Genomic DNA, 26,040 nt, shown 5'->3' with positions numbered 1-26,040 from the left:
TCCTTTCGCCGTTAATGCAGCTCATACTGCTGTGTGTCCCCTCACAATATATATTTCAACATGTGAGGCACGATCCCATAAGGGGTGCTATTACTTTTGTTGGCATTTCAAGTAACCATGGCGAAGTAAGCAAAAAACGAGCCAAATTCAAATCAAAACAAATTCTAACTGACACCGTTTTCTGTCAGTTATACTCAAAAAGGAGACAGAATTTTGTCTGCCCCTTTGTGTTTCACTCACACTTGACAGTTTTCAGAGAGGATAAATTACCATGGAAATAGAACACTGAGAAGAGCAGAGATGTAGAGAACTACAGAGATTTTTACCTTTGTAAAATTTGCCAACTCTAAATTTGTTGCGTCTAAGCAGATAAGCAGTATTTCAAAATAACTTTTGTTTTATAAACAATAATATTACTTGTTATTAATTTGGTATTAAGAAATGACCGTTTTTTTCTGGTAACAAACTGCCACGAAGTAGAAATCAGATTTTTACTTTTGCGTTGAATGTCTATTTTATAACATGTTTACCACCAATGACAAAACAAACCAAACAAAAAATATGCATTTTTGGTGAATTCTGCAAGATTCACCAACTGCAGAATTCCTAGGATAAGATAAGTAGTATTTCAAAAGAGCAGAAGAAATTGTATGTTTTTTGAACTTGTGACTCTCCACATGCTATGAGCACATTGTAGCTTACTCTAGCATTGATGCTAATTTTTAGCATCAGAACGTTGGGTTCCAACCGAGGGGCACACGTTGGCAGGCCCGGTTTAAATTTCTACATAAATTTTCTAGTTTTAATTAATGCTTTTTTAAAACAATTGAAAACACTAATGAATGCAGGACTTATTATTGCAAATTGTGAGAAAACTACGATGACTCACCGACTGTTTAACCACGTCAGCCCATTCAGGTGGGACCCCATACTCTGGATTTTCCTGAAGGAACCGGCACAGATCCTTCAGAGGAGGAGCAAAAGCTCCACCGATCTACACAAGAGAAAAGAAAACAACCCATGTGAACAACAGCCAACAGCCAAAACAGATATTTACACACAGAAAAACTACTCATGTTTAGAGTTTTTGCTATTAAAAATCTGCCAAGTGATTGATATGCATTTAGCTTCTCAATACTACACTACACAGTGAAGCATGGTGATGGTAGCATCCTGCTATTGGGGTGAGCTTGTTAGTTGGTTGTTCAATTAATGGGGCAATGAATGAAGCTAAATAGAAGACAATAATATAAGTATTAATCTTTTAAAGTTTTATTTGTAAAAAACTGAAAATTGGGCACACTTTAAATAAAAAATAAAATAAATAACAGACACAAACTCACCTTGCGAGCATTTCTCCTGTTTATGATCTGGACTCTTTCCTCGCCAGTTAAACTGTTGACGTCGATCTTGTTAGGGTTCCTGCAGCGGTGCCGCTTCTGCTTGGGTCGGCCATCTTGGAAGTGGAACTGCATCTGCATCTTACCTACTCCCTGGAAACAAAACAACAACACACTTGTTGAGAATATTTCAGTAAACTGTACGTTCCAACATGAATCAGTGCCCCAGAACGGGATGAAAATAATAAAAATAATCAGTACTAACCGGGATAAAAGCTCCTGTATCTGCGACAAAGCCTGGGTGTTCCCTAAGCCACTGGTCTAGGTCTTTCCTCATGGGAGCGTCGTCGCCTGCCAGTCGGGTGCCGTCCTTCAGGTTGATGACGGGGATCCTGGTGTCTGTGTCTGCAGGGATCTGACTGGAGTTCATTTGTGCAGCAGCTCCTGTGATGCCCACTTGGCCGATTCCACCCCATCCTGGAGCCACCTTGACAGACATATGAACATAATGCTGATTTTATTTAAAGTTTACCTCATACAGCGTGCTTTGCAGGATTTTTTTTGTTCAATTTGCAGAATATTAACAAAAGAGATTAAGAAATTTTACCGGGTCAGGAGTAGCAGATGATTTATTCTTGTTCATGAAGAGCAGTTCAATTCCTTCTACATTCTTCCTTCTCCCCCGTCGCTTCTTAACCACTGGCTGGCCGTCCATTACTCCGTTCAACCTCATCTGACCACTAACACCTGGAGTAACTGAAGGAAAGGCACCATGTTTGTCATCGTATATATTGAAAGAAAGCAAATTGGCATTTTCAGAAACTTCAAAAGTTTTGCCTCAGTTTTATTATAAATTACAAAACTGCAATTTAAGTTAGGTGTTTTATCCTTCCACCAAACTTTCTATTAACATAATTAAATACAGCAATTTGTTAACAAGAAGAAATGCACAGCAAAAACATGATTTTGGTGCTAAAAACCTTTCATATATGCTGCCATCTAGTGGCAGATGAAGAACACAAACACTGAACATATCCAGCTTATCCTCCAACTTAAACACCCCCCCCCCAAACAAACAAAAAAGATCATACCAGTCTGGAAAGAGCTTTGAGGCTTGGTTATGTCTGCCAGGCCTGTGTCCGAAGCGCTCTGCAACTCATGAAGCCGGGCCAGATACTGTTGCTGGGCCTGGGGGCCCTCCTCAGACTCTAGGGGTCTCTTTATAGGCAAGCCCTGCTTCTGGAAGGTCAGCTTCAGACCTCCTTCCTGCTACACACACAGACAGGATCATGAGAGATGACTCGAGGAAAGGCAAACTCATGAAATAAAAATGAAAATTAAATACCTAGAAGGTTCATCTATGACCTTTAATTCATCAGAGATCACATTAGGATGTTCTCGTTTATACTGTTATTTGATTTATTCAACAAAATACAAATTATATCCCATTTTATTCCTCTTGCCTTAACTTTTAAAAGTTTCAAATCTAATCTATCAAAATTTAAAGATACATTTATCAAACAATTACAGAAAACACTGTTCAGGTTGTTTGTTAGTAGTGCTGGGACACATGAACACACAGTGGGTAGTGCTGAGCAAGGCAGTGGGTGAAGTCTATTTGTAGTCTGGACTGTGTTGAGAAGCCATGCCAGAGAGATAGCTGTTGTCAGCATGTAATGTCCCAATTTAAAAGTAAAAAGCAGCTATGAAATGAAAAGCCACAGTTTTTTTTGGAGTCTCTATCAAAAAGCGGCATCAAAAAAAGAAGTAAAAGCAAATATGATTCCTCCTTGGGTTATAGCCATGTTGCCAACAAGCATATTAGACAAAACCACCAACGGCAGAAGTTCCCATTCCAGTTAGATTACAGGCAAGACCCCTTCAGAGCAGAGGCTTCAAACAGAAGCTTATCATACGCTCATGACTGAATGATTTGTGTTCGTGTAATCACAGCCTGAGAGCCCAATTCAAATAGAGTGTGTGGGAAAAGAGGGGAAGGCTGTTATTAAATTAATCTCTCCTCCTGCCAGGCAGTGCAAACCGCTAATCATCCTCAAAGGAAAGCAGGCCGACAGAGAGCGAAGAGACATGCTGAACGCGGCAGCTAACAGCGGTCATGGCAGAGAAGAGGAAGGGGTCCTACAGTTAGGGCTGAAGCGTAGGGAGGGGGACGGAGCGAGGAATTGAGAAATCAAACATACATCATTGAGCTTTACTGAGAACTCCTTGTTTTCTGCAACATGCTTGGTCACCTTTGACCCCTGTGGAGAGGCAGAGGGGTCCTCGCAGAGGCTGTTGGCGTTGTCCAGCAGTTTGGTGGTATAGAAGGAGGCAACCGTGCTGCCGGGCTCATAAACCCGACGATGGCCAGGCCACTTGCCCTTGAGGACGGCCTGGCAGATGCTGTCCAGACGGTTGATTATCACACGGTCCTAGTCGAATCAAAATGAAAAGTTAATAATAATAATTTTTTAAAAACTCACCCCTTGGCACCTCAACCCAAGCAGTTATGTTAGGCAATATGAGAGATTAGTATCAAAATAAAATAACTCTGCAATGGGTGATAGCATTTAGTAAAGTTAGAAACTCTAGAATCTGATAAGCTATTCACTCAACAATTACAATCACAATTAGTATTCATTCAACATGGGCAATGTGGCTTAAAAATAAAATCTCAAATTTGAATAAATTTTTCTTTTTACTTGCTTTCTTTTCGAAAAAGTAATTACAAATTAAAGAAAATATTTTCAAAAAGCATCTATTTCAATCATTGCTTCTATACAAGGTGAAGTTTTGTTTAATTACAAGGATGTAATAATAATATTTTGACAATTTGACTTGAAAAAACATCTTAAAATTACAAGAAAAAAGTTGTTTTAATGGGGAGAGATGCTTAGTTATCACAATCTGATGTGAGCAGCTCAGCTTATGTAGATCTTTCTTCAAAATAGACAATTGTTTGAATGATCATTTCAAAGTCCTGATAATAATTTCATGCTGAAGTTAAAAGATTAAGTATTTCTATTAATTATTATTTGTAAAACTTCATAAGATGCTCTACATTCCATATTTTAATTCTTTCAAAAACCAAAAATTTTGATTAATCTATCAAATTGATTTATCGCCCAGGAGTTATAAACAGGAGTTATTTACCTTAGGCCAGTACGATGCAGCCAACATGTAGCCTCCACCCTGGAAAGGATGGGTGGAGTTGTTTGTGACTCCATTCTCAGACACATGTGAGTCTTGCATTTCGTCCTGTGTAGTGCTCAGGGACGCCACGCTGTCCTCATCAAAACCCTTAACACTTGTTGTCACAGGCACTGTGAAAAAAACACCCAATAAAAATCCAACTCAAACTTTAACACTTTGTAAAGCTGAACAGGTTAGGATAGGTTTATGGGCTATTCAAAACATGTTCATTCAATTTCTTGCACAAAATTATTCTTAGAATTTAGGATTTGCATCTGGTCAGTTCTGCCTATTCTGAGCTCTTTTCAGAATGAACTGTTTTAGGGTCTCTTGTTACTTTAAAACCACTTGCAGGTGACAATGGCTGCAAACAGATGCAAAATTATAGAAACGTACATCTTTGAAAAGCAGAAGTACAGCCTCCAGCACAACCAACAGGAATGTTATGTGGTTTCTGGATGGTAAATCAACAAAACATTTGTGTTTCCAGCAGCCATTGTACAGCATAAACGAGCCGACAAAACACGTTTGAGTAGGTAACGGGGTTTACTAGAGTTATAGTGCCTGTCAAATTTGACTGAACAATCCGGAGGTTTTTGAAACGGTTTATTTTCCAGATACCAAAAAACCTTAAATTATTTCCAAAACAACAATGCTTGACTGTTTTTAGAAGGAATAGAAACCCTAATGGAAGTAAAAAAACAAACAAAAAAAAACTGAATTGAGAACTAGGAAGAATTATTTCCTTAAAATCGGTGTAACTCACCTTTCTTCTTTGCTTCCTCTCCCTCGCTTTCACTGTCGTCAGAAGAGGAGGAGGAGGACGACGATGATGACGAAGAGCCAGAGGAGCAAGACGAGGAGGAAGAGGAAGAGCTGGACCCGGAATGTGAGGAGGATGAAGAAGATGAAGATGAGGATGAAGAAGATCGTGATGAAGAGCTCGAGGAGGAACCGTCTGAGTCTGACTCAGAGCCTCGCCGGGCCTCCCTGCGGCCCCTTTTGCTTGCCTTCTTGGGTTTCCTTTCTGTGGAGTTGGGTGTGAGCGGCTTGGTGCGCGCCGCCACCATCTGCCTCTCGCTGTCCTTCGCCACAGAAACGGGCTTCTCCTCCAGGCCTGTCGGAGTCGCTGGAGGCTGCGGAGGGCTCCAGCTCTCCCCCTGTCTTTCTTTAATCTCCTCTTCTTCTGAGGCTGCTTCCACTTTAGGCACAATCCCACAGGGATCCGGGTCTCTCTGGGTGGGCGGGGGCAGCGGGGAGCCCGTCGGTAAGGGTCCGACAGCCTGGTACTGAGGGAGCAGGAGCGGGGTTGTTGTGCGTTGCTGCTGCTGCTGTGCGGCTTTCACCTGGCTGTAGTTGCGTTGGGCTGCCATGAAGCACAGATCGGGGTCTCTCAGAATGTGGTAATCCGTCCGACTGACGCCGTGCTTTGCGGCGCCGATCAGCAGGTCGCGGTCGTGAGTTCCGGCCTCCCACCACACGGGTAAGTCGGAGCTCATCTGGCACAGGGACAGACGTTCAAACAGCAGTGGATGTCTGAGGACTTGTTCCCTGACCTGGCGAAGCAGCTCTACTCTGTACAGGGTACGAGAGGCTCGCTCTTCTGTGATTGGCTGGATGGTCAGGGATGGATCCACCGCAGAATCTGGAACAAAAGGAGGAAATGACGGTTTTGCTCTAAAGGTACAACCCAAAGGTTTGTTTGTGGCTACAGCTTAAGCGTCACACTGTTTGCCTTCCGGCTAATGATTAACCACATCACCAGGCTACCTCTGAACTGGCGGCACAACTTGTTTACCACAGACTTCTCTATAAAACAATGTAATACAGAGGAGGAGCGTGGCACATAGCTCTGCTTGTCTTCTTCAAGTTTGTAAAAATAATAAACTAAGTACACTGCAAAAACTGAAATCTAAGTAAACTTAAATAGAATTAAGAGTATTAATGCTTTGTTTCTTTTCTGACTAGATACTTTTTCTCACTAAGAGGTTATTCAGTTAGAACATTTCCCTTATGTAAAGTGTTTTGTTCCTTAATAATCTTAATAAGAAATTGAAAATTGACATTATGAATGTATTACTTATTATGAGGCAGTTTATGCTAGAAACTAGAATAGTTTTCAAAGAAAAGAAACAATAGAAAAAATAAACTTATAAAAAATTTAAAGCAACATCAGAAACATAAATAGCTTGTCATTATAGATTCAGATAATTCCCAGTTTTCATTACTTAATTTGATCATTCACAGTCATCAGAAGGCTAAATCAAAACAAGTCATGCATGTTTTTATGCAAATAAGATTCTGACCTCCATCTTTGGGTGGCAGGCGACACACTCGTCTACACATAGCAGTGAAGGCGCAGAGGTATTTCTGCAGGCTCTCGTCCGTTTTCTTGTGCAGCCGGGCCATGGCCCTGAACTTGGTCCAGTCAAATCGCCCGAGGTTCGGGTCAAAAACGACACCAAAAGTGGACACAACCCGATAAAAATCGGCCTCTTCTCGCCTTGTCCACCTGCAAGAAGGGCATTTAAATAAATAATCAGATGAGAATCCTCATGCGTAACATGAGTCTTGGATTTCTGTTTTTGTAAATATTTCAGTTTTCATGCATTTCATTTGCTTCCTGACCTCTGTTGGCGTTCAATCTTTGCAGCCATCTTGGGGTTGAGTGTGTCTTTGAGTGCGGGGGGCAGCGGGCAGATGGGGGCAGAGAGCATCATGGCCTGCTGGGGTTGAGACTGGGACTGAGTCTGGTGGATGTGTAGGATCTGCCGGCTCTTGGTGTAGCGCTGAGACGCCGTGATCAGTCGTCTCAGTCTGGCCGTCAACACTGAGGGGGAGGGCCAGTAGGAAGTCTGGCCTTCCGTTACTGGAGGTGCGTCTGATTGTAGGAACAAAAATTATAGAGACAGAATCCTATTTTTAGCCATTAAAATATAAGTAGGTTGTTTTGCTCCTTCAAACTTTGAGATTTGTCCTGTGTAGGAAGGCTTTGCTTTTAATAAATTGTGATAATTCCACTCAGGATTGAAAAGATTTAATACCCACCTCCAGCATTATCAGAGACAACCAAATCTCCAGGGGAAGAGGCGTCATCCTGAGGGACGACAAACTCATTTTAGACACAACTGACTTTAAAAGAAGTAAACATATTATTACCACACATCTAAGGTGGTAATACAACAACAGTTGCACTTGTCAGAAACTGCTAACTTTGAATAAAAACAGTAAAAAAAAATAAATAAATAAATTTCAAACTGGGCTTTGATTATCCACATTTAGGCTTCAAAGCAAATGGCCCCAACATGGATCAAGATTTTTTTTTTCTCTCTAAAACATATGTTGATGCATTTATGAATGTTGTAAAGTTTCACTGGCTTACAACACAAACAAGTGCTTAAAATATTTAAAACAACAGCTGGCAATCAACAAACAGGATGTCTACTTGGGATTCAACCTGCTGGCTCTACCAGAGCAGATAGCTGAGCTAATTAACCAGCTGATACCAGCTTGTTAAACTCCCAGTGTTACTCAACAGCAGAACATATATTCAGTTGAAAATTACTGCGAAATTTAGTACTGCTTCAGTCTACGTCTAAAAAGATCATAAATACATGCTATAAAAAATGACGATTTCACACTTTATTAAAATGATTTTGAAAAATTGCATTACCCAATGTCATCTTACTGAGAGTATTTCATACTGGTCCAAGCCCATCATGTTGTTTACAAGTTGCATTTTAATAATCCCACTTTACCTGAAAACCTAATTAGTTGCCATGCTTTAACAGAGCAAACATATCAATATTTGAAAAGTGTTAAAAAGATTAAAGATGTTAGCTGCTTAGAGCAAATAAACTAGGCTGTGAGGTGAAGCCAGAAGGTGGTGGTGCAGGACACACTTGCTTGTGGGTTTAATCTTAGAAGTGGTGGTAATTTCTAAACAGAATCCAACCTCAACCTCTTCTTAAATCCTCCTGTCCTTGTCATGAGATACATGACTATGATATTGAATATTTTCTCAATGTCAGAAAATATTCCTGAATGCTGTTTTCATCAAAAATATTATGTGTGCATCTTAGAAAACAGCGAAAGCTAATTTTTAAATTGTTATGGAAGTTTCTTGACACAATTCCCACTTTCAAATTAGAAATTATACACCACAGCGTGAATAGCTGTAGTAATAATGACAACTATTACTTTCAAGTCAAACATAATGGGGTTCTGATACCATAACTTAAATAAAATGCTAAAAGTTCACATTTTAGTGAGAATGCATGGATGACAAATAATCACAAAATTGTCAAAAAGTAGGATATAAAGTTTTCTTAATCTTTCTAATTAGTAAAAATGTTACAGCTGACATGACCTTTTAATTTGTATATTTTGTAGACTTACCTCCATGTCGTCTTTCAGAAGAGCTGGAGCAGGCTTGTACTCTGGATCATCCACATCCCTGCATTCAGATTATTGTTGCAGATTATGCAGGTTTTAATAAACAGGGTACAAGCAGAGTACATGTTGGTGCGGTGTGTCTACTCACCCATCCATGAAGTCATTGCCTCTCTGCTCTGCAGCGATGGCCTTCTCATCCGGTCGCCCGACGCGGTCTAAGAAGCACAGAGTTGGGTCTGCACGAATAGTGTTGTACTTCTCATACCCTGGAAGCATGCAGAAAGACAAACACACACCAAATTTAGCAAAAGATAATGCATGGAAACATGTGGATAGTGATCAGGAAATACACACAAGCTGTCTAATTTCCCACTGGTATCAAAGAACTCAAGTTTTGGTTATAAAGCAAATTTATTTGACTTATGTAGATGAGTTAGTGTCCTACAATGCTAATTCTTGCAAAATTTTGATAAATAAGTTAGAGGATTTTCATTTCCACAAATAGTATTCCTTGTTCAGTTTCTCACCATGCTTAAAGACACCCAGCAGCAGACATTTATCAGCGACTGCATCCCACCAAAGGGCTGGCAGCTCTGAGTGGTCCGGATCTGGCACCCAGATCTTTACCTCACTGTGTGATATAAGGAGAGGAAGATGTTGGAAAACTATCCACATGGAGAAACAAACACAAACTAGTGCATTTTAATCAATTTTAATATCTTTTACACACAGTAACAAGTGGGGGGAAACAATAGACCGACACTAGCAGATCATCAGTGACTATAAAACGTCACACTGGACCTTAAGCAGATTGGATTCTGTGTCTCGCCGCTCTTCCTCCAGACGCTGCTACTTTGATTACCAAACCAAATGCAAAATTTACATTCACCTAAAGAAAATCTTTCCTACGGAAATCACTGCTTATCCAAGTTTTTCAACTCAATTTTTATCTTCCACGCAACTTTCCATTAATATACTTGAACACAACATTCTCTGAACAATCAGCTATCACCCTTTATATGAAAGTTGTCCCTTTTTGTCTGAGAACAACTGTCAAGTCATATTTAATTGACTAATTTTCTGATATAAATTGGAATTAACAAAAATAATTGGTTAAAATTTTTATGTAATGAATCTGTGGTGGTTTAACTTTTTATATACAATTTTGTTGAGATGCAGATTTTTTTTAAGTGCTGTTTTTTTATTCAGAACATAAAAGTAATTCTTATCATGTTGCCTCAATTTGCTGCTAATAAAAAGACTAACCCATTGCAGAGAGATTTATTATTAATCCCACAACACAAAATAAGCCTCGACTCCTACTTTTACAGTCAACTATGGTTTCAAAAAGACATAGCAAGGTTGAACACATCCAAACTAATTTCACCAGCAGGGGGTGCTGTGCATCCATTACAAAGAATATTATGAATGCATTCTACCTTCAACCAGTTGATATTAGATGCAAATGCACACATGTTCAACCCAGAGAGAAAAAACTATTTCAACATTAAGGCTGCTTCAAACTAAAACTGTTGGCTTTAAGCAGCTTTACTGTCATCTTTGTAAATGTATGAAATCTAAACAGTCCATCTGACCTCTTAAACTTCAGCTTTGTGTCTAAAGTTAACTAGCAACGCTGTGATTTAGGACAGTTTCTGCTTCTTTTGTATATAAATTATTTTTAAAAGTCCCATACAAAGTTCAGTGAGAGATAATTTATTTGAGTGGAGGCATCTGAGCTGGACATCTGAATATGCTGAAGATGAGCTCACCTGGAGTCCCCGCCGTCTAGCACCTTCTGGGCCTGACTTCCTATCACCTCTTGTTTCAGGTAGTAGAGCATTCTGACCCGGAGCAGCACCCTACGGAGAGAAAACCCGGCTGGTCACAACAAAGCCCCGTCCACCCACAAAACGCTGAGAAAGCAGATCCAACACACCCACTCACACACACAGACACCTGCTAAATACAATGCAAATGAGCAAAATGTGTGACAATCGAGCTGTAATCCAAAGCTTGTACTGTACAGTCACAGTCCAACAATTTTACTGCTGTACTCACACATTCAAATCAAAAATACATCTGAATTTTCCCCTGTTTTTTTATGAAACGTCCATACATTACTCCCCTATCTGGTCAGGCAAAATTTAAACGTCTAAGCAACATTGAATAAGAAAACAGTGTGATCAATTGACTTGGTGAAACAGTTGAGACAACATCGTAAAACAGCAGCATCTCTCTGCAGCTGTCTTGTGGAGAGGAAGGCTGGGAAGTTAAGGCTGACAAGCCAGAGACAGCGTGACTCACAGGGGAGACATTAGCTCTATAATGCATGATCGCACATCACAGACGTCAGCTTGGAGTGGAGACGCGCTGAAGTGGTGGGAACTGTGGAGTGCCAATCTACATTATAAAACTAGCATGATATGAGAGGGTTTTTTCCAGATGCAGAAAAAAATATGACCACTTAAAATGATTTTAAAGTCTGTCTTGATGCCTTTAAAATCGCTTTTGGAAAAATGTGATGTTGGGATTTCATAAATTGTAAAAGCTGGTTTTTTTAGCATGCCAATGAAGTTTGATCCTTCTTATGTGCAACCATTTAAATTTTGTTGGAGCGTATATATGTAAAGAAGATTTTAAAAAATAAGTGACACCTTGTATGTAAAGAAAAATTTAGAATATTTTCTGGACAACAGAAAGCAGAAATACAAATCAGTATTCAAAAGAACCTTTTAAACTTTTATTTCTGATCCCGATGCATTTATTAGGGTAAATATTAAGTCTCTACCCACACTTCTTTCAAAAACACTGTAAACTTTGCTTTGCCACACAGTAAAGCCATGAAGAAAAACTAGACTCCTCCTTGTTTGGCCGAGGTGGCATGGAAGGGTTGAAGTCAACCCTTTGGTAAACCTCTAAGTCAACAAGAGAGGTAATCACAGAGCTGAGTTAGTGAGAACAAGTGAAGAGAGGGAAGGCGTAGGCAGTGGTCTGCTTTAGAGAAGAGTATTCCTCCCACTAGCTATTTCTGCCGGACTTCATATATAGTGCAAACATCTGTAAAAATTCAAGACTAAAATTTTGGAAAATATCTCAGTCAGATTAAAGTAATTTCGCAAATAAAAACAGCTCAAGCTGAACCATTTTTCAAATCTTGTCACATTTCTTAATTGAATTTGCTTCTCATGTGTGTCCTTGGTCTCAACTTTTTTGCTGCGTCTTTAGGTTTCGTCCCAGTATTACCTTTTAATCAGCTCCATCCACCCTACGTCAACTCAGAACAGCTTTCCTGTCCATGATATAGAAAAGAATCCCCACAGCATGATGATGCCACCACCATGCTTCACCATGTGAATGGTGTGTACAGGGTTAAGTGAAGTGTTAATTCGCCTTCACACGCAGAATTTTACATGTAGCTCAGAAAATATTTTTATTTTAGTGTTATTGGGCAAGAGCCCATTCTTGCACATTTTACTCCGTCTCAAACATGGCAGTGATGAAACTGTTTTTATTGACAGTAACCATACCCATAAAGGCCAGATTTATAGGGGAGTACAACAAATAGTTTTCCTGTTGACTGATTCTCCCATCTAAGCTGTGGATATCTGCAACTCCTCCAGAGTAACTATGGGCCTCTTAGCTGATTTTCTCTTTTAGACTACGATTACCCACTCTGTCTCATTTTCAGGTGACGGAGTTAACACCACGACTATGAAATGTACAAAGCTTGGATACCGTTTTCATAACCCAAGTCTGCTTTTGACGGTCTTGAAATTTTTTTCACATTTTGGGACTTTACCCAGGTAAAGTCCCGTTGGTGATGGAAAACATGAAACGGCACAGCAAACCTCACCAAAACATTCTGTATTGCTTAGTGGAAACTAGGCATTACAAACTTCCGAGTCCTTCATAGAGCAGCTGTATTTATACTGAAATAAAATTACTCCTTTTCCTACCTATGTGACTTCTAACAGCAATTGAATGTGTAATAATTTATAACGGGGTATCACTGTAAAGAAGGATGAGTACAACTTTTTAAGGCTTTTATTTGTAAATATATATATATATATATATATATATGTATATATCATTCCCATAAATAATTTTCTTTCTACTTCAATCAAGTGCTTGTCTGTCACATAAAATCCCAATAAAATACACTCAAGTTTGCCAATGTCCAAGGTCCAACAGTGTTTCTCGGCAAACGTTACTGGCATCCACTATGGAGAGCTATCTCTGTTAGTTCAGAGCTGAACTGAAAGGCACCCTCCCCCTTTCGGTGTTGACTGGAGCCGCCCAGGACCAGCTGCCTCTTCCTCTGCCTGTCAATGTAGCCCTTAATCAAGTCTCTCTCAAGCCTTTGTTAGTGGGTGGCGTCTGGGAGACACAGTTCATCGTGAGAGGCTACAGAGGAACTCTACACAGCTGTAAGCAGCCTTTCCAAAACAAATAAGACAAGCACATCTGACAAAAGAGGCATGTATGAAATCCTTCATGCTCAGATGTTGTTTTAACGTCCAACATAAAAATTTTTAAAGAGTTTTCTGCCTTTTTTAGTAAAATTAGGAATCTGATTTTTAAAAAGTGCAGTAAAATATCTGCTTTGTGATTCCAGGTATGATCTTGATGTTAATTTATTTTTAAATTATCAGAAAGAAATACATTAGATATATTTTTTGCTACACAGGAGTCATGTGCTTCTGTAAACCTGCTGAGGATACCAGCGAACCCTTCACCCCCAGACCACCAGTCACATTCCAGGTCCTCCGACTGAGAATGCACAAGTCAGCAAACTCTTCAGAGCGTGTGTCCCCAACTGCCCGGCATGTCACACATCACACAATCACGAGATTCAGCACTACTGGACAAAGACACAATGGAGAACTTTCTATGGAAGCTGCAGAACTCTGCACCCAAAGCTCACTGAGCGAATGAATCCATCCCAAAGAGAAGAGACACTATTTAGCTTTTATATGTCAAACGTTTCAATAATAGCCAACTTCTCACCTCCGGCTTAAAATAAGAAAGATCTATGATAGCCATTAGCTGGTCTGAAGATTAATAAGATTTAATAGGGCCGCTATTTTTGATGCTATCCACGTTTGTTAATCAATCAGTAAGCTGTCAGCTCCAACAGAAGTTGGAGTGCTTCCTAATTACTGTGGCTTGGCAGTGCCACCGTCAAAATCTGAGCCACATGCAAATTGTATTTTTATTCACTTAGCCTCCATTCTATTAGAAATAAATGAAGACAATCGCAGTTGGGTGAGAATAATCACCACCTGCTAGTTACTATAATGGCTTAAAGGCTTAAACATGAAGAACAAACACTTTCTCACCCACAAGAGAGAAAAATTACCCAGCAATAGACGGTCAAAATGAGTTGTCTGCTATAAAACATTAAAACTCTTATCGATGAAGATAAAGGCTTATCCACTCTACCCTTATTACAAAGAATCAAATGTGTCAGAGTACACTTCGTTGGATAAAGTATTAAAATTTCTACAAAGTTGTGTGTAAAATATTTATAAAAGCTTGCCTGGCAGCAGAACACCTACTTGTTGCAATGATGTTTCAGATGCTTCTTGTAGCCGTCATCCTGCAGCATGTGCTCAGGGTTGTGTTTCCGGAGCCACTCAGCTTTGTGGATGTCAAAAGAACTAGTTTGGGTCTTCATCTTTTTGCCTTTTCTGCCCCTAGGTACCGGGGCAGACAGGCCTAGAGGGAGAAAAGGGAGAAATCATTTTGTGCTCCAATGAGGGGTAAAAGGGTTAGTTTTAAGATAAGATCAGTTAATAAAATTAAACGGAAAACACTCACCGAGGTGATTCTGCAGCTCCTTGGTGCGCCCGTCTTCAGTCGGCGCTATGAGGTCCCACATGAAGCTCTTTATTTTGTCATCGCCCCGATAATGGACCAGGCAGTAAGCTAGAAGGGCTCTGCAGATGGACTCCACGTCCCACTCAGTCAGCTGCTTCTTAAAGCGACCGTGGTTGAGGATGTCTTTCCATCGACCCCATCTGGAAAAATAAAAAGCCAGAAAAACATTTAGAAAATGAAAATGTTTCTTAAGTCAAACTGCCCGGTTGGGAATTTCAATTCATGTAAAAAATGTAATAGAAAATATCATGTATTGCAATAACTAAATAATAGAAGTGGAACTTGTTATATTTATTACAGACAGAGTAATACAGTTTTACAGTGTTTATTTCTGTTAATTTTGCTGAATGTGGCTTACAGTCAAAGAAAACCTGTCAGAACTGCTGACTTAAAATAAAAAAAATACTTTGTTCCATTTACAGAGTGATTAATCTGAGCATTTTAATGGAAAATTAAGTGAAAGGTAAAACCGTGGTAGAATAGTAGGCACATACAAAAGGGTAACGTCAGCTTTGAGGATATTCTGAAACAAAGTCCATTCAAGAGTTTGATCAAGTTTGATTCAGGTGAAAACCTAGATTAGAGCCGCCAAACATCTTTGTCATCGCGCTTATTTTCAGGTGAAAGAAACTCTTGTATTTTATTTAGAAATCAAGGTTCCAGAGTTTAGAGAGAGAGTGAGCAAGGTCCTTAATATCCAGTGTGAAATTTCCAATGATGATTTTGTTAGTCATGTTATCTCCTGGCCAAAGACATTAGCTCACCGTGTTTATGTAGCTGTCAGATCAACAGAAATCAACAGAAATGCCACTGAATATTAAAGAACCTAATCAAACACTTGTGTTGAACTCACCCATATACAAGCAAATTCTTCTCCACTCTGAAGCACTCTGTGCGGCCGTAACTGTTGAGGCGATCGTTTCTTCTGAGCTTAGGCTTGGTCTCATCACTGTCACTTTCACCCTCTGACAGCTCTGCCAACTCATCTTTGGTGGCACTGAAAGGTCTCGTCTGCTTTCTTACACGAGGAGTGTCGATCACTAAGCTGTTCTGTGGTGGAGAGGACGATATGTTTTCAGGAAATCAACCTTCTAGGTTTATTCAACAAGTAAAGGCTCATCTTTTTAAAATCTGCATCCACTGTAGTGCGGCACTTACTCTGCCATTGACCATATCCATATCAATGTCAGCTTTCTTGGCCCACTTGTCCCAGAAATTGGGGTCATCCAGAGAGATGTCTGTGCGGTTTCCAGATGCTACAAAGCTGGCCTGAAAGCACAAGCAAAGTTAATTTGAACACACTTTTCAGATTTCTTGCTGATTCAGGGTGAAAATCTGGCAAATTACACAAGAATTGGGAGTGAGTATGATATTTGTTATTAGTACTGAAACATTAACTCCTTAGTATTGTTTACCTTGGCAAAAGTGGATCCTCGTCCCTCAGACTCAATTGTGATGGTCTTCGTCCTACGCTGGAGGATCTGGTCAATGTCCTCCTCACAGAATTTGGCCCCTTCGTCTTCCTCATCCATGATGGCTCCATAGGCGCCACGTCGCAACAGATCCTCAATCTCTTTCTTGGACAACTGCTGCTGTGCAGCCTAAAGAAAGAATGCTTAGTTATTGTAAATAAATTCACAAATGCATTTCCTTATTTACTACAAGACACTGAAACTAAGTGTCACCAAGAGAATCAAAACATACATACAAATGCACACATGTTGGATTGTTTAGAAATCTGCAGCCCCTGATGTAACCCCAGCTGCTGTTTGGTATGCAAATATGCTGAGCCGACCAGATGTAGAAAAACAACTCAACCTCCATATAGTTCATTTAATTCTCAAAGGGACTCAAACTGCAGCTCAACATCCACCTACACTCTACACACACTGCTGACACACTTCCTTGTAAACAGATTAAACTAATAGGATCAGTTACACAGTGAGAAAATTTCAGTAGTGACCCTCATGCTTTTTGTTTTTTTTTAATAACTTGACATATTAATTGTTTTCCATATTTTCTGGTCTATTTAAGTATTAAGAAACATTACATTTATTTTTATTTTAAAATATTGAACATTTATTTATGTATGAATTACTTAACCTATTTCACTTTAACCCATTAATTATCTGCAGAAAACAACAATAGGAAAGCTGATATTTTTTGGCAAAAACTTTTCTTTCCTTGTGTGATAATCAGATCTGAGCCAAGTAGAATCAAGATATGCCCAATGTAACTAATATTTCCAACAAGAAAATAAATGTATATTTTTTGATAATGAATAAAATGCAGTGTCTTGCATAAGTATGCACCACTTTAGCTTCTCCACATTTGTCATGTTACAAAAACAAACCTCAATGTACTTTAATATGATTATAAGTGGTATAACACCATAGTAGCACACAATTGGGAAGTGGGAGGAAAGTTGTAGAAGGTTTTTACATTTTTTACAAATAAAAAAAAAAATCTGAAAATTGTTGAGTGCAAAGGTATTTGTCCACTTTACTTTGATGCCCCAAAATAAATTCCAGTGAAACATATTGCCTTCACAAATAACCTACAGTTTTAAGTAGGTTTAAGTTATACAATAGTATCCCAAACCTTGGACATCTCACAAAGTTCTGTTCAATTCATTCTCCAGAAATAGATTGAGAATGGCACATCTGCAAACCAACCAACACATTGCAACTAAAATGACACTGATGGCATCAATCAGTGTGGCAGCCAAGAGGTCTGTGGTAACCCTGTAGACACAGCAGGGATCCACAGCTCAAGTGGGAAAATCTGTTGACAGGACAACTAGTAATCATGGATTCAACAAATGTGGTCTTTATGAAAGAGTTCCTTGAAGAGAACCCAGTGTTGGCAGAAAACCTAGCAGAGTTTGCTTGAAAGATTATCACATTCAGGTAGGAGACGTGGCAAACAACTGGAACAGTTTAATTTAGTCAGATGAGAACAAAATTCAAGCTTGGCCTACATGCAAAATCACATGTGGAGAAGGAAAACTAACACTACACAACACCCTGAACACACCACAATCACAGTGATCACAATCACGGTGCAGATACTTTTCTTTCTCCAGAGCCAGTGTTGGTCAGTGTGGAGCTAAATACAGGAAAATGATGTAAGGAAACACTTAGAGGTAGAAAAAAATGTAAGACTTGGGTAATGGTTCACCTTCCAGCAGGACAATAACCATAAACATACACCTTGAACTTCAGTAGAACTGTTTAAATACAAGCATATCCATGTGGTAAAATGGCCCAGTCAAAGCAAAGCTCCTATTCCAGTTGCAAATCTGTGTCAAGAACTGAAAATTGAAAAATAATTCTCCTTCACAATTGTGCACAGAAAATCCCGTAAAACAAATCAAAGTTGGTTTTTATAACAGTAAAAGGTCATGAAAGATTTTGGAAGGAACTGTATAGTAAGCAGCTGCATGGTTTAAGTGTTTTATAATCGAGATAACTCATCGTCTCACCCCTCCTCCCGTGCCTCCTCCAAGACTGTTGTCACGGCCACTCATGCTCTGCAGCACTGCTTTGTCCAGTCCCAGCTTCAGGCTGGCGCGGTCGAACATTTCTCGCTCGTACGAGTTTCTGGTGATAAGACGGTACACCTTCACCGCCTTGTTCTGACCGATTCGATGACAGCGAGCCTGAGCCTAGAGGGCAAAACAAACGGGTAAACATGTACTCAAGGCAAAAAAATGCTAAACTGTACTTTTAACTTGTTTGGCATCTGTTCTTAGTATAATATTCATAGGTAGATGACATGATTTTTTTACCTGCAGGTCGTTTTGAGGGTTCCAGTCAGAGTCAAAGATGATGCAGGTGTCTGCTGCGGTGAGGTTGATGCCTAGGCCTCCAGCTCTCGTACACAGAAGGAAAACAAAGCGGTCCGAGTCGGGCTTACTGAAGCGGTCAATGGCAGCCTGTCGCAGGTTTCCACGAACGCGTCCATCGATGCGCTCATACAAGTACCTACAGCCAAGGCGAACACAATTAAACCATAATATAAACTTTATAAATGCTTTCCCTACGACCTTCGTCAACAGACTTTGAATGTACCCAAAACTCTGGTTTTATTTTAAACCGTTTTTAACTGGAGAAACAATCTCAAACAGTGCTTCTTCAAAGAGCGGTTGCGCTCTTTCACAGCGCGGCCATTCTCACCCCCTCCCACATTCGAACCCTCTGCCCTCCCTGGAGAAATCCACTTCCACTCTGGTGAAACCTCACAGACTCTCCAGCTTGTCTGATGTGGTGGAACCCCGAGGGCATCTGTAACCTGCTACTGAACCCTGTCCGAGGTCAGAGCTGCTCAGCTACTCACATGCTTACAACCGTTTCAGGTTTGCTCCACATTCTGGCGTGAAGCCAGAGCAAAGAGAGAGAGAAAGGAAGGCGAGGAGCCATAAGAGCAATCAGAAGATGCTGAGAAAATGTTTTTTAAAAATCTGTAAGCAAGAAAGTGGAAAACCAGAAGAGAAGAGGCATACACCCAGACTCTCAGCTATAAATTGTAAATTCTTAAACGATTTTATATTTTATAGCCATCAACCCATTTCAGGTTTTAAGGAGACTTCAGAGCTATACCAAAGACATCACATAACAGAAACATCACCCACCCACACAGTGTAAGGCAAACAAGATGAGAGCTTATGATGCTTTGATTTAAAAGCTTATACTGAAACTCTGCAAATCAGCTTTCAGATAATTGTCAGTCATTATCAACAGCTCCTGGAGTAAAACACTTTTAATACTAAGGCCTATTTGCAGAATGTAAACTTTTTTTTTTTTTTAAAGGTGATTTTATACAAATCAGTGCTATATTGGAAACCTTTTCATGCACAAACGTTTGGTGATGAAAGCAAGAATAATGAATTGTAAAATGTTTATACTATAATTCTAGTTCAGGTGTTCAGTGTTTATCTATCTCTCTGTATTTACATTCTTGTCTCCTGTGACTCGTAGACAACAATCCAACAATCTAACGTCATCTCTTCATTTCTACATGCAGCCATTTAAGCTGTGGAAATTTACAGCTATGATAAAGTTGCTCCATAAATAATTTTTTTTTCCTCCCAATAAGAATAAGAATGTGGTAAACAGTGTGAAGAATAGCCCTGTTACATTCAACAGACGTTACCTTTTCTGAATGAGGTAGTCTTCCAAGATATCCAGACAGCGCACCATTTGGGAGAAGATGAGCACCTTATGTCCTCCTGCTTTCATCTTGGGCAGCAGTTTGTCAATGAGGACCAACTTTCCAGCAGACTGCACCATCGCCTGCAGGTGAAAGTCAGCGGCAGTGGGATTGTGTACTTCCCTGAAATCCTCTAGGATCTTCTCTTCCGCCCCTAAAGTAGCAAAGACACAAATCTGTCAGCAATGCTGTATTTAACATGCTTAAGTTTAATTTCTTCTAATAATTCAACTCAGTTTATCCCTGAAATCCAGGTAAGGCACAGGATGTGTAAATCCTTTTTGGGCAAATAAAAATTACTAAAAAAATGTGTGGGCTTGAGCAAAAACACAAGAGGTATTCATGATACTTGAACCTTGGCATATTGTGTCACTTTACAACCCCAACCTTACAGAATTTAAATGGGATGTCATGAAATAAACCAACACAAAGTGGTCTATAATTGTAAAGTGGAAAAAGATAATTGTTAAGGGCTTCAAGACAAGGTTTGTTGTGAATTAGCACTACATAAATAGCCTGAATTGAATAAAAACACATTCAAACAGTTATTATTTTTACAAATAAAAATGAGAAAAGTTAAGCAGAATGGAGAAAATTTCAGTGTTGAGCCCCCTTGACTGAATCCAACTCAGTGTCAGCAACTGCCTTCAGAAGCCACCTAGTTAGTAAACTGAGTCCATCTGTTTGCAATTTAATCTCAGTATACATATAGCTGCTCTGTGAAGGCCTCAGAGGTTTGTTAGAGAACATTAGTGAACAAACATCATGATGAGCAAAAACACAGCATATAGGTCAGAGCAAACATGGAGAAGTTCAAAGCAGAGTTAGACTATAAAACCATAACTAAAGCTTTAAACATCTCATAGAGCATTGTTTAATTTATCACCCAAAAATGGAAAGAGTGCGACACATGGCAGAGCATGATTATCTGCATAAACTAGCCAGTGAATAAAAGGAGAGCATTAATCTGAGAAGCACCAATGAGGCCAATTGTGACTCTGCAGAGATCTACAGTTCAGGACGGGGAATCTGTCAGGCAGCGATTAGTTGGAAGAGTGATAAGGAATTACCTATTGTTAATAGAGAGTCACTTGCAATCAACCACAAGCCATGTAGTGAAAACAGTAAAAATGCAAAAGAAGATGCTCTGGTCAAATGAGACAAAAACTGAACTTTTTGGGCTGGAATGGGAGGCTGTTCTTTAGCCTCCATCCATCCATCAGATGGATGGAGGAAAATAATCCTGGAAGAAAAGTAGACAACGGCTGGAAAAGGAATTGAGACTGAGAAGCCAGAGCTACGAAGGAAAGGTGTAGATCAAGGCATATTGATGTGCTGGAATGGCTCAGTCAAAGTCCAGCCTTAATCCTATTAAGTCTTGCAGGCAAAAAACATGAAAAAGATTCAGACACTCTCCAACTAATCTGATTAAGTTTGGGTAATTTTGAAAACAATGGGGACAAAATGTAGTAGTCAGATATTAAAGGTTCAGGTGGTTCTACAATGTGTTGACTTATAAATGCATGAAAGGTTTTATGAAAAAAAAAATCTATGCATCTTCTTCATTCAACTTCACAGTTCAGTCATACTTTGCGTCGGTCTTCAAGGAAATATATTAATATTTGTTACTATAATGTGAGAAAACGTTGAAAAGTTCTGGGAGTTTTGACACTTTTGAAACAAACTGTAGCTATTATACACTCTGAAATGTTGACAATTTTAGCAACTCTGTACCGACTTACCTTTTATGAGGTAGGGGTGGTTACAACACTTTCTTAATTCCATCATGGTGTTGACCAGGTTGGGCATATTTGACTGGCCGGCTCCTTTAGCCAGGAAGGAGAAATTCTTCTCCAGGATGGCGCGATAGTATTTTTTCTGGATATTGGTGAGCTCCACCTCAATGATGGTTTCCTCTTTGGGAGCCAGCTTCTTCTCCACGTCTTCTTTCAAACGACGCAGCATCATGGGCTTCAGGATGCCCTGAAGCTTTTGCACCTGTGGGCCAAATGGGTCACACAGTGAAGCAGCTGCCTGTGCACTAACAGGTGCAAATTTAAAAATGCAGCATCATACGCACCGTTTTATTTTTTTTCGTTTATTCATATCTTTTACAAAAGATTATGTAGTGAAACTGTGTCACTTCTAAGTATTAGGGTAAACATTTTCTGTGGCTTTTAGATCTAGTATCACATGCTGAGTTCTTGCTGTTACAAATAATTCTATGGGACTCCATGCTGAGAAACTGTGGGAGGAAAAACTACCTGCACTAAGATGACAACTGATATGTTTTTGGGAACAGGAAGAAAAATATGATTCATGCTGTTCTATATCTGTGAGCTCACCTGCTCCTCTGTCTTGAGGTCACCAAACTCCTGCATGAAGTTGTTCTCAGAGGGGAAGCGTGCCGGCTCCAGGAAGTGGAGGAGACTAAAAAGCTCCTCCACTGTGTTTTGCAGAGGCGTACCCGTCAGTAGGACCTTGTGCTCCTTAAAGAGGAGGAAAGAAACACCACAAATTAAAACTGTGTTCAGCTTAAGCTGCAGAGCACTATTTTATTCTTGATTCATTTCCACACCAGGTTCATGAGTTTGAAGCCCTCAAGCAGCTTGCAGTTCTTGTTCTTAAGACGATGGGCCTCGTCGATGATCACACAGCGCCACTCGATGGCATTGAGCTCGGGACAGCCGCCCAGGATCATCTCAAACGTGGTGATCACAGCTTGGAACTTGTAGGCACCTCGAATCACCCGACCCTGAAACACATGGATGGAACTTGTGATGCTTCAATCAGACCAACATCAGAAATGGCCAATTTCTTAATTTGTTGTGAAGTGGCACTGCGTAAATAAACTGACATGAACTGAAGCCATTTATTTTCTCCTTTTCTTTTGTGAGGAAATCATCTCTAGCAGAAGAAGTACATTGGCACCTGCATGTTGAGTCTTACTGCTGTTTATTTGTTGTCTGTCTGGGGAGGCTTTGCATTGCCACGCCTCTCCATTTGTATCCATTGCCTTGACAACAGCCCTCCAGAGATCCTCTGTTATCCTTTAGCTTTCCCCTCCCCTCCTCCAACAGCGAGCCAGCCGGCAGACGACTGGAGGAGCCACTCGTTCAGATATGCTTGAACAGCAATGACAGTGAGCTCCCCTTGGAGAGTGCTATGACATCACAGGCTGCCTTGGAGACAGCCGGGTGGCGGCTCCGTTCTCTTCTCCTCTCCCTTACCTTAATTCCTGTTACGGTTCGTCTGAACACTAAGAGCTCCTAACTGCCTGATGCAAAATATCACATGCCCTGTCAACCACAGACAGCCTCTGTCCAAGGCTCACTAACTACCTCATAGTCTACTTATTGCAGCACAAGTACCCCTCTCTGGTTCTTGTTAAATGCCATCTTGCTAATGCAAAGCTCATTAAAATGATCTCACCACCAACAGAGGAAAAGATTTGCTTTCATGGAAAAAAAAAATCTATTGTGCAATTTGAAAGACTGAAGTGAAATCTACCCAGTATAGCACCCCTGTAATTCAGGTGTCCAAAGTGTGGCCTGAGGGCCATTTGCAGCCCTCTGAAGGACATTGGCTGGTCCAAATGGAGCAAATCTGAACTCCAAGAATAGGTGGTTGATACAGATAGACATTTTTTCCACATTTTTACATTTACATAACATTTCTTAAAAATATATTAGGTACAAATAATAGATTACCATTTATTAATGAGGTTTTTGCATTCATCTTTATTTTGGAGCAAATTTTTCCCAAAAGAAAATTTGATTTGCTTTTAGGAAAAGCAAATTTGATTTAAATGTTTTAAATCAAAACATTTAAAAACGATGGGTCTTTTTACATTAATTTTCTACAAAAATCTGACCATTTTGTTCATTCCAGTCAGAAAATGTCCCCCATAATAGTAGCTTCTAGATTATGATTATTCTTTGTTTATCATTCATAATAGTTCATTGCATTTCTTTGTTTCATTATTAATTAAATAGAAATTATCACAAACACAAATTTAATACCTGATTTTGTTAGCAGTTACTTGTGCTATAGGCCTTTCACAAGTTTTAGATGAAGAGTAATTATTTGACAGCTTATAATGTTTAAGCTTGAGAAGTATACAAACATCTTATTAGATCTGTAACAAATATCCTTGAGATTGTTTTGATGCATTTATCAACAAAAAGTATAATATAACTTATGACTACAGTAAAGCCACAGAAATACTAGCCTTTCCTCTCAATTTACCATGCAAAACCATTTCACTCATATATGAAATCAAGTTTTTTAAAATAAAAAAGACACTAATATAACCAAGGTCTTGCATTAGTGACAGAGAATATGAAGTGTTTCTAGCTTTGTGCTAAATATGGTAATCACGTCCTGCCAAGCGTTTCAATGTGACTCGTTGTAGGCAGACCTGATATTCTGATTCATATAATTACATGGCTCACAGAATTTTGCGTTGCTGACAGCGCTGCTGTTTTCTAAAGAACACTTTGATTAATTTAATCGAAGTGAATCACTGCTTTCCACTTTAAAGTTCAGCAGAACAGTGCTGCTTTTTGTTCATCTGTCTTTAAAAAGGTACATTCGATGTGCCTCAATCTTGGAAAAAGGCTCCTGAATCTTTTAAGATATCTGGTGTTAGATAAGTGAGATAAGCTGGATGACCTGTAGTCTTCCCTAAGTGTTTCTCATGGAGGTTTTTTTGGGGAAGCTGCGACTTCACACAGAGAAAACACTGAATGGGGCACAAACTAATTTAGACTAAAATCTACATTATAGACATGATAGTGACCAGCCTTTACCTGTGTATCTCTGAAATACATCTCATACTGCTGCAGCATCTGCCTGCTGATCATGCTGCCATGGTAAACGATGACATTAAGGTGAGTCCAGGTATGAAACTCTCGCTCCCAGTTTGCAATAGTAGAGAGGGGGGCGATGATGAGAAAGGGCCCTTTGATGCCGATACGATGGATCTCTTCCAGGAATGTGATTGACTGGATGGTCTTTCCCAGGCCCATCTCGTCAGCCAAGATGCAGTTGCGCCTGATGGATGTTAGGGGGAAAAAAATGGTTAGTGGGGTAAACCGTGCAATGTGGCTGCTTTAATGATGTGCGTAGGTTGGGCTGCAGGAGAGATTCCCACATCGCTATATCACAGAGAAAGTGTTGTGCATTCATCATGAGACTGTGTACAAAAGGGGAAAAAAACTATTCCCAAGACACAAAAACAATAAACTACAAACAATGAGGGAGAAAACAACATCATCAGCAGTAATAACAGTATTAAAAAAAAAACAAAAAAAAACATTCGAAATCCAGCATAATCTTTCTGCTGTGTGGTGTGCTCCTGCAATCCATTTATTCAGCTGTCCAGTGGGTGGGGGTATAATGTCTTGATGCTAATTGCAACGTGCAGATATTCCCACTGGCCTCTTAAGCAGCCCTCGAGTTTTGATGAATCTCTCTGCGTAGGCATATGCTAACTCCTGCACGCTCACACATAACTAAGCCAATTCCCAGGGTTAATGCAAGCGCCGACACTTCACTCCAGAGGCATAGCATTGCTTTTGTGATCGTGGGTGAAGAAAAGCAACCGGTTGTGCATTTAGGTGCACCTCAACCAACGGCAAATCTGACTCTCTTCCTGACCCCAAGCAGTCTAAATAGGAATCCTGCATATGAGGACTGTGAGGCATAAGCAGGAAAGCTCATTCATTATTCATAACCTGTAATCTGAAAACCCCCAGATCTTTCTAGAAATGTACAATCGCAAGCAGAATATATCCGTTTAGTTAGGCATCTTTAATAACTGTGAAATGTTATTTTATTTAAACACTTGTGCAGTGTCATAGTTACACAAAGCAATAGTTAACCATATAAAGGTTTCTGCATTTTTCACCTAATCAAATTTAAGACCTTTTAATGAATGAATTTAAATCCTACATCTCTACAGAAATGTATGAACTTCGTCCAGACAGCTGGCAATAAATTTACACTTCCCCATCCA

The 26,040-nt window shown here is 39.7% G+C and overlaps 1 protein-coding gene across 9 annotated transcripts in view; it reads right to left on the bottom strand.

Moving 5' to 3' along the window:
- chd9 (chromodomain helicase DNA binding protein 9) overlaps positions 1-26,040 on the bottom strand; it is an 87,764-nt gene that overhangs the window by 3,700 nt on the left and 58,024 nt on the right. For 6 of the 9 annotated variants that reach the window (XM_032561336.1, XM_032561338.1, XM_032561341.1 and 3 more), the window contains 27 exons: positions 24,833-25,076; positions 22,600-22,776; positions 22,367-22,510; positions 21,764-22,019; positions 19,965-20,175; positions 18,601-18,796; positions 18,295-18,477; positions 16,226-16,411; positions 15,969-16,079; positions 15,664-15,860; positions 14,751-14,950; positions 14,489-14,648; positions 10,700-10,789; positions 9,455-9,558; positions 9,076-9,193; positions 8,931-8,988; positions 7,581-7,629; positions 7,161-7,413; positions 6,839-7,044; positions 5,299-6,177; positions 4,494-4,663; positions 3,542-3,772; positions 2,432-2,609; positions 1,948-2,096; positions 1,606-1,827; positions 1,344-1,493; positions 890-994 (listed from right to left, as the gene is read on the bottom strand). In XM_032561336.1, coding sequence (XP_032417227.1) covers positions 890-994; positions 1,344-1,493; positions 1,606-1,827; positions 1,948-2,096; positions 2,432-2,609; positions 3,542-3,772; positions 4,494-4,663; positions 5,299-6,177; positions 6,839-7,044; positions 7,161-7,413; positions 7,581-7,629; positions 8,931-8,988; positions 9,076-9,193; positions 9,455-9,558; positions 10,700-10,789; positions 14,489-14,648; positions 14,751-14,950; positions 15,664-15,860; positions 15,969-16,079; positions 16,226-16,411; positions 18,295-18,477; positions 18,601-18,796; positions 19,965-20,175; positions 21,764-22,019; positions 22,367-22,510; positions 22,600-22,776; positions 24,833-25,076 — 5,227 coding nt within the window. The remainder of the gene's footprint in view (positions 1-889; positions 995-1,343; positions 1,494-1,605; positions 1,828-1,947; positions 2,097-2,431; positions 2,610-3,541; positions 3,773-4,493; positions 4,664-5,298; positions 6,178-6,838; positions 7,045-7,160; positions 7,414-7,580; positions 7,630-8,930; positions 8,989-9,075; positions 9,194-9,454; positions 9,559-10,699; positions 10,790-14,488; positions 14,649-14,750; positions 14,951-15,663; positions 15,861-15,968; positions 16,080-16,225; positions 16,412-18,294; positions 18,478-18,600; positions 18,797-19,964; positions 20,176-21,763; positions 22,020-22,366; positions 22,511-22,599; positions 22,777-24,832; positions 25,077-26,040) is intronic. The other 3 variants (XM_032561337.1, XM_032561339.1, XM_032561340.1) reach the window with 3 other exon arrangements.

This window comes from Xiphophorus hellerii, chromosome 4 (genome assembly GCF_003331165.1).
Source record: "Xiphophorus hellerii strain 12219 chromosome 4, Xiphophorus_hellerii-4.1, whole genome shotgun sequence".
Lineage (NCBI taxonomy): Eukaryota > Metazoa > Chordata > Actinopteri > Cyprinodontiformes > Poeciliidae > Xiphophorus > Xiphophorus hellerii.
The sequence above is the reverse complement of the archived record's forward strand: the minus strand, read 5'-3'. Positions and strand labels throughout refer to the sequence as shown.